A 14503-nucleotide genomic window follows, 5' to 3' on the forward strand; every position below is an offset into this window, starting at 1 on the left:
ATCTGTCAGGTATGTCTGCTTTTATTCTCCACCTTTTGTTGTTCATTCACTTGGAAACCAGGCTCCACTCTGGAAAGCCCACAAGCTTCCACATGGTCGTCATGGAGAAGCATCCTTGGTATTGCTCTCTTTCCAGAGCCCTCTGCTTGTGGGCAAGGCACTTACCCTGACCAGTGGAAGGTGGTACAGCAGTCTACCCATATCTGAGGAATACATTCCAAGAATTCCAGGGAATACATGAAACCTCAAATAATGCCAAACTGTTTCCCCCAATATGTCCTACATGGTTGCCACAGAGTGCCAGAGTTATCTTCCATGTTTTAGGCCCTGGTGCCTCCTTTTCATTACCAGTCTTGTGGTTTGGGACCATTCTTAAGTAAAACACATGTTATTTGAATACAAGCACTGCAATACTGAAAGTCAGTCACACAGCTATGTTACTGACACGTGGGTAGCTCATACAATGTGAATGCACTAAACAAATGGATGATTTACAACCTGGGTAGGATGGAGTGGAAAGGCACCACATTTTATCACATTACTGAGACTGGCATGCAATTTAAAAATTATGATTTATTTCTGATATTTTCCATTTATTATTGTTTAAATCAAAGTTGACCACATAGAGCAAAGCCATGGATAAGGTGGGACTATGGTAATTAGATCAGTAGGTCTTGGCTTTTCAGGAGGGTAGGTGGCCCATGAGTAGCAAATGCCCCCTTGAGAAAACAAGGCTCAGGCCCTCTGGGTGTGGCCACAGAGACCACTATGTTCATAGTAACAAAGGTGGCTTTTCTCTTATCTCATAAGCAATATTCATTCCAGAAAACCCCTTGCAAGGTGATGAATAATCACTACCTTTTAAAATGTATTTTCCATTGGAATTATTTCCCCAATGACCAACAAAACATATACATCAAAGTCCTAGCTTATAATGCAAAGTTTCCCAGACCAAATAGTCGATTAAAAGTGTAAGAAACAGCAGAAAGAGTGCACACACTAGTCAGCTATTAAGAAACCACAGGCTGTCTGCAGGCGAGATTTGACCAGTGTGGGCCTTATTACCATGGCAGCACAGGGGTTGCTGGCAAGCTATCCCTGCCACAAAAGTCAAGGCATGCTTCTGTGTCATGGTAGGGGTATTCTAAGATACTCCCCCAAAGTTAGCTCCTCCCATTGATGAGCCTGTTTCAGGGGTATCAATGTTTTCCCTCCACCTGTCATTTCTGCAGGTGACAGATGATTAAGGAATATTTCAGAGGAATCTACAGGCTTCAAAGCTGATTTCAAAAACAGAAAAATGTCCCAGGTCCTTCTGTTTGCATCAGTGACTATGGCCCAACCAAAGAGGTGGCCAGGAGTAAGGCCTGATCATCTGGGGAGGCTACATGAACTTTCCTCTTCCCTGACTCTACTATCCTGGCTTCCCCAGGACTGGAAGGAACCATGAGGAGCCCCAGTGCATAACATTTCCATGGTATGGGATCAGGGACCCATACCATGTCACTTAACTGAAGCAAGATTTGGGTCACAGATCAGCTGTTTCACAGTGTGCTCTGCAAGCTCCCAACCTACGCACACCCAGCCTCTTGCCTGTGTGGGAAGTCTCTTCTCCACCTGGGCCTGTGCCCTAGTGCTTATACTGTGGTGAGGGCAAGGTGGGGTCAGACCACAAAGTAAGGGTGCCAGCCTGGGTGGGCCTTATGGAAACAAAACACACAGCCTCAGTTCTTGTTCTCAGCCCAGCACTGTGGCCTAGGAGACCATGCCAAGAGGAAATTCCTAAGACATAAAATGGAGTCAGGCATTGAGGGGGCATGATATTCTCAGGACCCATCAGCCAGAGCAGGAAGTTGGCTGCACCTCTGCCTATTAGCTGAGCAAACAATGCATCTCAAGAAGTTGGGGTGAGGCCCCAGCACTGGGTATATGAAGCCCTCAGGGCCTGGCTCTTGTTTAAGGTCCCGAGGGCATCCAATAAGTCCTACTCTGCCATGAAGCTCATCATCACCTTCCTGGTGTTCTACCTGTCCCTGCTCAACTATGGTGAGTGGCCTTGGGGCCTTGGCATAGGATGGACCTGCCACAGATGTCTGCTCTTCCCTGGCCCCTACTCCAGACAGTCCTGACGCTGCTGCCTCTGTAGTGCACAAGGCTACTCATATTGGTCCTTTCTGCTTTGTCTCTGGTGCTCTGGCTGTTCCTTCCAGGGTTTCCTGTCTTTTTCCTTCCTGTGGCCTTAGAAACCTTCCAGGGTCAGCCATGCCTGAGAGACCCCGTAGGCTTTCTCTCACCACACTGCCTGCCTAGGTTACTCATTTCACCCACCAACACCAGGCTTTCTCCAGCCTTGGACTAGTCCAAATGTCAGCCCTGATTTAGGAACAACCATCTGTTCTCTGTCTGGTGAATGCCCCCTCAACCTCCAAAGCACAGTAAGAATGTACTCTCCCCTGGAAAGCCTGCCCTCTAGCCTATGCAGAGATCACTTCTCCACCTCCAGACCACTTCCCATAGATCTCTTTGCAGCCATCTCCTATTTACGTGGCCACTTCTCCCTATTTCTGCCCGTCTCGCAGACTTGGCACAAGGCAACCATCTGTGAGGAAATAGTGAGATGGTCTGGTCAAGCTTTGAAACTTCCCTTTGAAAGTGTCCTCTCAAAGAAACAGGTCCTCAGCTAGGCCTCTCGGAATCCACTGTGTACAGGTGTGAGTTCTTCCTTTGTGTTGACAGGTGACGGTTTCTTCGTGGACTCGGTGGTTAAGCCTGTAGCCCAACCTGTAGCTGCTGTAGCTCCTGCTGTGGAAACTGTGGCTGGGGCTGTGCCCAAACTCCCTTTCACCTACTTCAACCCCCTGAAGATCATGCTGGCCAGCCTGGGCATCCCAGTGGAGAACCTCATTGAGGGTTCCAGGAAGTGTGTCACTGAGCTGGGCCCCGAGGCCGTGGGGGCTGTGAAGACACTGCTGGTAACAAAGGCAACCTAGGAACCCCTTCCTGTGTTGCTGTCCCTCCCTGGTTTCTCAAAATTGTTTTAAGAGGCATCCAGTTCTGTTAGGGAGACCGTGCTTCTTGTCCTGCTCCAACAAGCCATACTCCTGGAGTGCGGTGACCTTGGGTATGAATCAGGTTGACCATATGTGAGCTATGGGGGCTGCAAAGGGCCCAAGTGGGGCACAGTAAGGACACATCTCACAAGGAGGCTGCCAGTGGGCTGTGGCATTTGTCCTGGTGCTCATTCCCCATTTACCATCTAAGAACCCTCCCTGGGGCCAGCAGCTGTGCGTGCCTTCCTGACTTGAGTAGCCTCAGATGCCCAGGGCCTCATGTCAGCTCTCCCTGGTAGCAGTGAAGCGGAAGGGGCACACTCAAACTTGTTTTCTCTTTTCCAGGGGGCACTGACATTCTTTGGTTGAGCCAAGGCAGGATTAACTCTACCTGAGGACAAGAAGCTACCCACTGGCAAGGGCTAGAAATCCAGCCGCTGGTCCTGAAAACGGCCACATCCTTTATCTTCCTTAATAAACCTGGCTAAGAGCAGTTTTGCAGTTGTTTTTTTCCTTCTGAAAGTCAATCCCCATAGGGGACCAAGAACACCTAATACTCCAGATTAGGTAGGTAGGTAGGGTGTTTGTGAGAAGGAAGGAGGGAGGGAAAGAGAAGCTGGGGAGAAGATGAGGGAGAGAGAAAGAAAGGGGAAGAAAGCCAGCCAGAAATTAAAGGTGACTGGAATTCAGTTAAATTGGGCGTGGAAACTGGGAAATTTTTCTTTAAACATTTTGCAAAATTGACATTATAACCATGTAAATATTCTACATTGCTACAAAAGACCAAAATGTTTTAAAAGGCAACCTCTAAAGTTGAAATAAAAACAAGAAACTTAAGTTTCTTTTAGTGGCAGAAGCACTATAGAGCATCTATTTCTAGTAATGTGAAAATACAGTACTATACATCATGGGGGATGCTATCCCAGCCCCATTCTTTACGTGTTGTTATGAATCATACACTATGTGAATGCCATTGAAACCTGAGATTTCTGGAACAGCTAAAAGGAGATACTAATTTATATCATTAAGGTTAAGTAAAAACGTTAAGAGACGAGTACTCCATGTCTGGAGATGTTACAGATATGAAGAAAAGAGGCTGGGCTCAACAGCATGGTTTCCAAGAAAGCAGCAGACTTTTAAACAATGCTATCTGCAGAAAGCTCAATATGATCCCACATAGACTAGAGTATCTTCAAGGACAAATCCCTTCAGATTCCCAGAAAAAAAAAAAAAGTCGATTCTTTCTGTAGTCAAATGAATCTTTCAGAGGTTTCCCAAACCACTGTTTATCAGCCAATCAAGAGAGCTAAATCTGAAACCATGGTATAAACTTCTATTTTTGTCAGCCCTTAACATCTACCTCTGAATTTCATGCATTTCTACTTCACAGGGTAATTATTTTATATGTACTGGCAGCAACATACAACAAATATTTAGTGTTTAAAAAAAAAAAAAAGTAGGGCTCGAACTGACCCATTTTATCTTGGGGGACAGGTTCTCATCTCTGTTCCCTAAAGACCCTAGAAATTGACTCATTAGTAGAAGACAGAATTCTTACATCTAGATTTTGGTCTCTAGATATTACTTCCCACTTTAGGAACCAGGAATCGTTGGATCAATGGCTGATTCCAGGTCTGGAGCAGGAAACAAAAAAGAATTTCTCATAAGAGGAGGCTGCTACCAAGATTATCAGGATTTACCCAAAAGACACAAGAAGCCAATCTGAATAAAGCTCCCATCAGCTGAAGATGAGTTAATTTAGAACACTAGTAATGGTAATGGCTGCACCAGACAAAATTCATCCAGTGTTATAAATGCACATATATTTGATAGAGGGGAGAACCTGCTTATTTCGTTACCTTTGGAGGACACAGGGAAACCAATTCATTACTTTGAAAACTGATAATCTGTGCCACAGATCACCAACATTTGATTTTTTTGTTTCACAAAATATAAACAAAGGAATGATAAAAATAGGCAGTCACTTTTAAACCTGTAGTAAATCAATGGATATAGGGATGTTGATAAGGTTGCTAATACCACAGAAAGATAATACACACAACATACACCTAATAAAAGTATATAACACCTTTGAAGCAGTTAATCTTAGATCTGTCTGGTTTTGATATCAGTGTAGTGATACTGGACTCAGGATGGGTTGTTTTCCTTCTCTATTTTTAAGAATTTAAAATTGATATCTAATGTTAGTAGTAATGTCCTCCCCTTCATGTGTGCAGTTGTGATATTTTTCCTGTTCAACTTAAAGGCTCACAAATTTTGCTGATCTTTCCAAAAAACCTAACTTTTAGATTTTGATTTTTCCATGTTATTCTTTTTTATTCTATGAATCTCTGCTCTAATCCTTAATCCTTGTTATTTCCTTCTTAACACTTGCTTGCTTTAGATTTGGTTGGCTGTTTGTCTTACGATGAAATGTTCTTTGAATTCTGTCTTTAACATAAGTCTTTACAACTATAATTTTCCCTTTAAGCATCATTTTGATGCATACCATGTTTTAGTATGTTATCTTTTCACTTATTTCAGAGAATGCTCCAATTTCCTTTTTCTTTGACCCACTGTTTATTTAGGAATGCTTTACCTTCCCTATAATTCTGAAGTTCCCAACTTTGTATCTAACTTTGTCTCAATGACTGGAGAGTATACTCTGTATAATTTCAATCTTCAATTTAGGTCTGAATTAGGATATATATAGTATAGCAACCCCAGCTGTCTCCATAAAATACTCAGATAAATAAATATCATATAATGTTACTGATCATCAGTAAATGTTGGTTACAATCAAATCCATTCTTTGACATCAACTGGCTTGGGCTGGGGATGTGGCTCAAGCGGTAGCACGCTCGCCTGACATCAACTGGCTATTAGTTTATGTATAATATGAACAAGTAATGAAATGATTATCTTATATGATATAACAGGTAAAAATGGTCCTATAATCAAGTTTCATTTAACAAAGAAATATTTTACTGTGCCAGTCACACTACTCATACATAGTTCAAGTGTTCAAAAGTCTCTCACGGTTCAAGTTTGCTAATGAACAGAGTTAATCCTTCACACAAGAAAAAAAAAAATGTGTTTAGAATTCTTGGATCCCTTTGATCTGTTAAGTATTGCTCTATTTATATACCTTCTAATGCTTAGTCTTACCAGTAACCTCTTTGGAAGGCAGTTTATACCTAAAATCATTTTCAGTAATATAAAAAGCCTTAAAAAACAAGCTTTTAAAAACAATTTACTTTCTGTAATTAGTTATTTAGTAAGGGCTAAATCTGAATTTAATTCAGACTAAAATCTGAATTAAAAGTAACATGAAATGGTGTAACAAATGAAAAAAATCTTTTGACTAAATACCTTTGTCAAATCAATAAACGAAAGTGGAGGGCCAAGACACAGCACACACTGAATCAGGGTCTACTCTAATGAAAACAATGAGTCTTAGATAAAACTCACTTACTGTCTCTTCACCCACCTGCAAGGTAGAAATTGAGGTTCTCATTAATTCTATTTCAAATTCCCCTTCTTTCTATTCTTCTCTGCAAGCCCTCATCAGTTTAAAATATGTCAACTGAACCACACCAGAAGCCAGCTTAGTCTGACACCAATTAGTCTTATTTTTTTCAATCCATTCAACACAGTATTACTTGGTGGTATCTTCCTAAAACAAAAATCTAGCAATGCTACTCCCATTTAAAACCTGTGTGTAGGGCTGGGGATGTGGCTCAAGTGGTAGCACGCTCGCCTGGCATGCGTGTGGCCCGGGTTCGATCCTCAGCACCACATACAAACAAAGATTTTGTGTCCGCCAAAAACTAAAAAATAAATATTAAAAAATTCTCTCTCTCTCTTAAAAACAAAAACAAAAACAAAAAACCTGTGTGGCTCTTTACATCACCTACTGGATGAAGTTCAAACTTTTGACATGTTGGTCATGTTCTAAAGGCACCTCCGACTTTACTCATCATGTTCCAGTCCAGTCACTTCACTGGTGTACTCTGTACCCATTCGCACACATTATGTTCAAAATCCATTGCATTTATAGTTAAAGATATTCCAAAAGGCCTTTATTAAGAGTTCCCATTATTCATCCTGGAAAGAAGTTCTTGGTCCTTCAAAATACAGCTCAGAGATTACCTCTGAGAGATTTTTCAGGCTTATGTAGATTGTTGCTCCCTACATAAATGGTGTATCTTTAGCACTTATTACATTAGATTATAATGATCAACTAGGCACAAAGATTGTACCTGTAAACATCTACTTCCAAACTAAGCATAACATCTACAATTCCAAATGTTATGTAATTCTCAATTACAATTGAGTCTTGCATCAGTGTACGACCAACAAAAGTGGTTTGACATTAACCATCATGATTCACCAATGGATCAATGATATGTAGTCCTTTCACCCACTGAATCTGTACCCAGCAGCTTAGATTCACTTTGCTAATGAAGCTGGAAAGTACCGGACAATAAAGAGTTCTTGAAGCCCATATCTGGTCACATTCAGAGAGTAAGCAAAAGTTTCTTGAGTTAGATCCAAAATAATTTAATAGCATTTGGACAGACTAGAGAGACTGGAAGTTTGCAGCTAAAACAAAACAAAACAAAATATCTTATTTATGTGGAAATGTTACATATGCTAAGGGAACCACAGAAACTGGTTTTTAATCTACCCTATAATCCAGCACTTTTCTAAATTCTTAGCTACAGACTGGCTAGACTCTAAACTTAAAGAATTTAATAATATTCTGACTTATGGCTATTATACAGGGCAAATTTACTTATAAAATATTCTTCAAATCATCCTGAATTCTACCAAAAGTCATTTTTTACTAAATTTTTGCAAAGTATCCTGTTATGATAAAATTATCTTTGCAATATTTGTGAAAACTTATTTTAAAATTGACCGAAATTCAAAATAAGTAAATATTAGCCAAAAAGAAATCTTTGTATATACAAGGTCACACTGTTACCCAAAACCTGATGTTATTCTGAATATATTTCAATTCATGTTTCTTTAGGTACTTATTCCTCTAAAAAGAACACTGATTAGAATTTATAAAATAACATGGCACCCATACTTTCGTTATCTTTTTTATACTTGTTTTTGCACAATTATATGGCAAAACTAGTAGTAAGAATGGGACATCTCAGCAAACATTTATTTTCTCTAAACTGTCTTCTGAATTTGTAATGTTTTGAACAACCCACAATAAAAAATTTAAAAAAAATAAATAAAAAAAAAACTGTCTTCTGATTGTAAATGATTTTTTTTTATCCAGCACCCACATGAAATTTACATTTACTGTTATAGAACTAGTTCCTAAAAAGCAAATCAATGTTTTCTCAATTATAATTATCCCCACATCTGAAGACTTAGAAAGTCACACATTTTTAAAGGTTACACATACAACAAAATAAACATGTACCATGTAAAACATTTAATAAATTAGTATAATCCCAACACAATGTTTGCTACTGTATTTAAAAGCATTTATTTAAAATATGTCAACCTCCTTCCAAAAGACGTAAGACACATCAGTCCATTTCTTATATTATGAGGTATATGGCAACAACAAAAATCCTAAATTCAAAAAGATCATCAGGTGCCTAAATATAACATTGAACTTTGGCAAATATATGAGTGTTACACAGAATAAGACAGCCAATAAGGAAATACATATGTTTACACCATTTCCCCATATCGTGGCCCTGTCCCCATTTACTCGTCCCTTTGAAAGGGTGAGTTATAACCCTGTCCCAGATGACTGAAAATTTTAAATATGTGGTCTGCTGATTAACAGTTATTTTTCTCAAACCTAAGTACTACAACTATACAAATTACACTTTTAAAATATTTGAAACAGATATTGAATTTATTGGTTGGCTATGAGTAGGAAAATACATCGGTAAAGAAAAGAGACCCTGTATATAAATATAATACTAGCTAGTTACAATTTGACCAAATAGGTTCCACTGAAAAGAACAGTAAAAGCCCTTGTTACCACCAGTCCACATGGTATAAATTCAGTTTCCCATTACCCTTATCAAAGAGCTGCCTAGGCAAATGTGACATTCTTAGAGCTTAGTGCAGATAATGTGCTGGGTTTTGATATATGAATGGTAAACAAGAGATAGTCCAGTGCATTACACAATATAATGTACTGTGAGTAAAATGACTAGATACTCTATTTTAGACACCACATCAACATACCAGTTTTTAAAATTTATGTAACCAAAAAGAAGAGCAAAGCAAACATCTTAAAATACTGCTTTTGATTGGGGGAGAAAAACTTGCTTAAGGTGTTCTATGAATTATCTGCAATGTATGTACTGAATATTCTGAATGAATCATTAAAAGACTATTTTGCCTAGATTGGCTTTTGTCCTTATATGACATAGCCCCCAACCCTTTTATCATGATGGAAATTAATTCTGTAAGTTTAAATAGTAAAAATGTGGAACTCTAAAATTTGAATGTTATTTTTGAAAATCTGAATCTTAGAAGAGCTTTGAAATTACAATTTCAATATTCAGAAGTGCATTTTACCAAATTTAATGATGTCCTTAGGTTTCAAAAGTGCTAACCCTAAAAATGTTTTACTGGTTGTTACCAAATCAAATAAAAATACAAACAAAAACACATTTCTTGGAGATGTTCTTTGCTTATCTTCTGGGACTATTAAAGTTGCAATCAATTTATTTCTATAACTGTAGTTTAAATTAGACCATAAATTAATCTTGATGAACATTATTTTAAATTCTCAAAGCATAAATAATCACCACAAATATGGTAAACTGTACTTCAAGAGATTTACAACAAGGAATTGAGTGCCTCCAAATTTCTCATCTTTAAAACAGAAAACACGCCCCATATTTTCTGTAAAACATTCCTAATTTGGATTTATCCTACAGGAACACTGAAATTACATTATGGCAAAACATTAAATATGTTCCTGACAGAATTTCTGAAAAATAATCTACATTGTAAAAACAGACTAGTTTTATTGCATTTAGTAAGTATAGATTACTGGAAATTATTCAAGACACAGAAAATATTAAAACACAAGACCTTGCTTAACAAAAGTATAATCTATTTTGGTGTGACTGTTTAAAATTCTCTATAGACTCAAAATATTTTCTTTCTCTTTTGAAGGTTATTGTTGTAAATCTACAACACTCTTGGTTCAATTTATCACGATCTACATAGAGGCTGTTCAAGCTGACCCACAGAATGCGGTATGCCTGAAAGAGGCAAAACCAAGTATTTTCAAGACATAACAGGCCATTATATCTTAATATGCTGTCCCCAAATTCAAATATATTGTAGACAATAACAAATACAGATGAAAACATTATGTATAAAGCTCAAACCTTTAGCATCTAACAAGTGCACTCTAATTCCAGCATCTATGAAAAGAATACATATTTCATTAACACATATAAAATGAGTTAAGTGCTCCTCCACTCCCTTTCCACAAAGCTCTCTGGACCCGTGATTACATAATGCAGGTCATAGGAAAAGCAGCTTCCTTGGTCTCATCAGTCCAACCAGCTCTAGCTCACCCTCACTGGAAAACTGGAAATTCTCATGATGCACACGTTACCAACACAGTGTTTAGGAAAAATAAGTAAACACACCTTTATTCACACTTAGAAAAAAAAAAAAAAGAAACCAAACCAAACCAAAACTAACATACCATAGAAAGTTATGTACTGGTTCTACATGTTTTCCAATGTACTGATTATAAACTGGATATGTTTGTGTCATTAAAACTTAAAAAAAAAAAAAAAAGAAAGAAAGAAAAACCATCACAACAAAATCTTAAAATAAAAAAAATAAAACAAAACATAAAACTTAAAGGAAAAACCAGGTCCAAGACAAAAGATTCAAGATCAAAACCTTTGAAGAATTTCTTCAGGAAAAAAAAAAGAAAAGAAAAAGAAAAAATCATTTATTTAAACAGTATATAATTTTATTTTTCTCTTAAAAAACAGAATAAGCACATTTAAGTGCTGAATGTTTTTCATAAAATTTTAAGTCATTATCCAAAATGACTCATTCTCTGTATAAAAATTGTTAACAACACTCAACAATTTTTTTCTTAATGCTCACATGGTGTCCTTTTGCTGCCCTGCCTGCAGTTGAAACAAAAGCAGTTAGCTCCCTCTGAATTCATTTGATTTTTGAGAGAAGAATGAATGAGAACAGAACATATACAATTTAACTTTGCACAGTTAAAGCTGGCTTTAATCTCAAATCTACTAATGGCACTATGGGCAAAACACAGGGTACATATAACTTTTATCTTGGTTGACACTAAAATGACTTAGTCACTTTAAAAATGATCTGAAGAATTGCCTTAGGGACCTGTTTTGAAAACACATCTAAGTCATACTGCTTCATGAATGGAAAATTACTTTTTCTTAAAAAAGGAATGATTAAAAAAACATACATAAGGAATACATAGATAACCAAAAATAATTCACATGATAGTAGTATTCTGGGTGACAAACAGCACTGTATAATGACACCTAGAAGCAGTGCTTGGGTCTGGTGTACAAAGACCCAGGGACCCACCCTATGAACATATTCCAAAATATGATATTCAATGCTTCACAATGAGAAAAAAGCCACAGCTCATACAAAAGCATTTTCATAAAATTCTCACAAATGTTAAACAGTATTTAAAAAATATAAAAGAGGATGCACAGATTTTCTCTGCATGCACAGGCAGTGCTTGGTGAGAACAAATTTAGGCAGGCACAGTGGAGATAGGACAGGAAGTGTCTCAAAGAGGAGTTAAGAAGCTGTACCTAAGCAGCTATAAGTTTATAACTTAAAAACAGTTAAAGGTTTAAAAATATCAGAATGTACATATAATCAACCATCACATTCAGTCCATAAATGCCTACAGATCACTGTTCAGCTTATCTGTCCTGGTAGAGAGAGAGTTTTTGTAAAAATTCAGGAACTCATGAATAAGTTGCTGCTGGTCCAAGAAAATGTCCTAAGGTTTAAAGCAGACTTAGATTTAAAGAACAATTGTTCTCAATTTAAAAATAAAGTAGTACAAAAGGGCTAACAAAACCCTAACAGTGCAAATCATTGCAGAGAATGTCTGTTGCAACTCTTTTACAAGCTGGCCTTCAGAACACAGGAAACAGGATTTAAAAAAAAAAAATTTAGCCTTAGTTTACAATACAATCATTTTCAAATCTGATTTTTTTAAGTATAAAAATTTCATAAATCAGGTCTTCTGTGGATCATATACAATCATCAAGGCTAAATTCTATATTTTACAAACAAGTCTGAAAAAGGAGGAAGTCTGGAAGAATGGTCTCTGGATGTTACTACTGGCCTCAAAAAAGTAGTGCTACAGATTTCTGTGCAAAGAGAATATGCTGTTCAAACATTTTCCTATTTCAAGGCATGAAAATATTATACTCGATAGAAGAAACAGGAAAATTACTTGTAACAAATTAAAGATAGGTGCAAACACACCAATCCCTGTCTAGCAGTATATAAAGCATATTGGGCTCAGAATTTGTTGCTAGCACCTGGCTTTCATACTTTATCCTTATTTCAAATAATCAGATTGAAAATTCAAATCATCATTAAGAAAAATCCCTAGTGGCAATACCTCACTTCCCTATATTCAGATTTTTCACAAGTTTACAAATAAAACTGAGGTTATCCTCTGTAGGTACTTGACTACCTCCTGCCAGGAAGGTGAATGCCATTAACTTGGGGCAGGAAAGGCAGTAAGAGCTCCAGTTGTGCAAAAAGTGAGAAGTGGTCGGAGGGGATAAGTGGGTGTGGGCAGCCACTGATATTATTCTCAACTAGCCAATGGTGGTCCAGAGGTCCCAGGATGCCTAAAGTGTTCAGTTGAGGTTTAGAATAGAAGATGTAGTCAATTATACCCTGAAAAACAAGAAACAAGAAAAAAAAAAAAAAAAGACAAGGCCCCACATAAGATAACGCTGAAATACTGAATGTTTTCAAGACATACCCTTACATTCATGTTTGGTAAACAAAACAAATTTACTAGCTTATAGGAAGAGGTAGTATTATAGAAACCACATGGTCCCAAGAATGTCAAATTTAGCACAACAAAACATTCTTCCTATCTGGATCTTTACCAAATATACTATTGAAACTTTGTGATACTGAATCTTTGTGATACTACCTCTGCTTCTCTTTGTTAATTTCCCCTTGCTCACTACACTACTACCATAGAAACCTTTTGGGTGGGTGGGGGAAGAAAGTATCTTGTAGATACTAAATTTTTTCCTGTCCCAGGGTTTACATACATGCTGTCTCTTCTGCCCCAAACACTTTCTTTTATTTGTCATCTGGTTAGTTACTCTTATTCTTCAAATGTTAGGTTCATTTTCCAAAGATATTCCTAAATCCTGCTCCCACTCAATACTTTGACCCATTGATTTTCTTCCCTTGCTAATGATCATCCCAAGTTGTAATTACATCTTCTTTTGTGTGACTGAAACCTACTACAGTCCTCATGTTGACTGTCCCCCAAAGGTCCATGTGTTTAAAGGCTTGGTCTCTAGAGTGGAATTCTATTGGAGGTGATCCTATAGACCTGTAAGAGGTAGGGTCTTATGAGAGGTCCATAGGTCACTGAAGGCATGCCTTGAAGGAATTATGTGATCGGTATCCCTCTTCTTTCTTTTTCTCTGATTTTGCTTCCTGGTTTTTGAGGGAATCGGTTTGCTCTGCCATCCCCTCCCACCATAATATGCTTGCTGCTGCCTCACCAAAGATCCCAAAGCCATGGGGCTACTCAATCATGTACTAGAAGCCTCCAAAACTGTGAACCAAAATAAAACTTTATAAAATTATCTCAGGTATTTTGTTATAGTAACAGGAAGTTGACTAATATAAGACCTGTCTCTATAGTATCTAGCACATAGTTATGGATCTGCTGTTTTTGCCCTTCTCTTCCCATAATTTCAGCCCCTTCTCTACCTGCTTTTGGCCAAAAGCACTGAACCATACAAATGCCTTCTTCCTATCTCTATACTAGGAACAGAAATAAGAGGGAGGGTGAGTGGGGAAACAAACAAATCTATACTTTCTCCCACTCTTTGATTATTACTCTTGTCTCTCTTCAATCAGTCTGCCGAAGAATCTAAAAGGAAGGAGCTCTTAAGGACAACAGAAGTCATAATTTCTACATTTTAAGGTGCAAGAGCTCCTAAGACTCTGCCTAAACTCTCGTTTATATTCTAATAGACAAAAAAAATGGAAACTGGGATGTAGGAAAACAGAAATGCAGAAAATAACTAAAAAAGGCAACTGAACAAAGTGACATAGCTCTAAACAATCAATGATCTCAAAAATGTAAGAGACGCTCCACTACTATAAGCTGTTAATTGTGTAAGAGACACAAATATATTTTAGAAACACTT

General features: G+C 37.6%; 2 protein-coding genes across 9 annotated transcripts in view; one reads left to right on the plus strand and one right to left on the minus strand.

Moving 5' to 3' along the window:
- Window positions 1–1921: 1921 nt before the first annotated feature.
- Window positions 1922–3543, plus strand: Scgb3a1 (secretoglobin family 3A member 1). Its single transcript, XM_046457098.1, has 3 exons — window positions 1922–2046; window positions 2737–2972; window positions 3396–3543. The coding sequence occupies exons 1-3, from the start codon at window positions 1995–1997 to the stop codon at window positions 3417–3419; spliced, it is 312 nt and encodes a 103-aa protein (XP_046313054.1). The 5' UTR covers window positions 1922–1994; the 3' UTR covers window positions 3420–3543.
- Window positions 3544–8538: 4995 nt separating this feature from the next.
- Cnot6 (CCR4-NOT transcription complex subunit 6) overlaps window positions 8539–14503 on the minus strand; it is a 76890-nt gene continuing 70925 nt past the window's right edge. For all 8 annotated transcript variants that reach the window (XM_046457072.2, XM_046457069.2, XM_046457074.2 and 5 more), the window contains one exon: window positions 8539–12995. In XM_046457072.2, coding sequence (XP_046313028.1) covers window positions 12783–12995 — 213 coding nt within the window. In that variant the 3' untranslated portion in view covers window positions 8539–12782. The remainder of the gene's footprint in view (window positions 12996–14503) is intronic.

This window comes from Marmota monax, unplaced genomic scaffold (genome assembly GCF_021218885.2).
Source record: "Marmota monax isolate L192 unplaced genomic scaffold, Marmota_monax_Labrador192_F-V1.1 WCK01_AAM20220418_F8-fsc00263, whole genome shotgun sequence".
NCBI lineage: Eukaryota > Metazoa > Chordata > Mammalia > Rodentia > Sciuridae > Marmota > Marmota monax.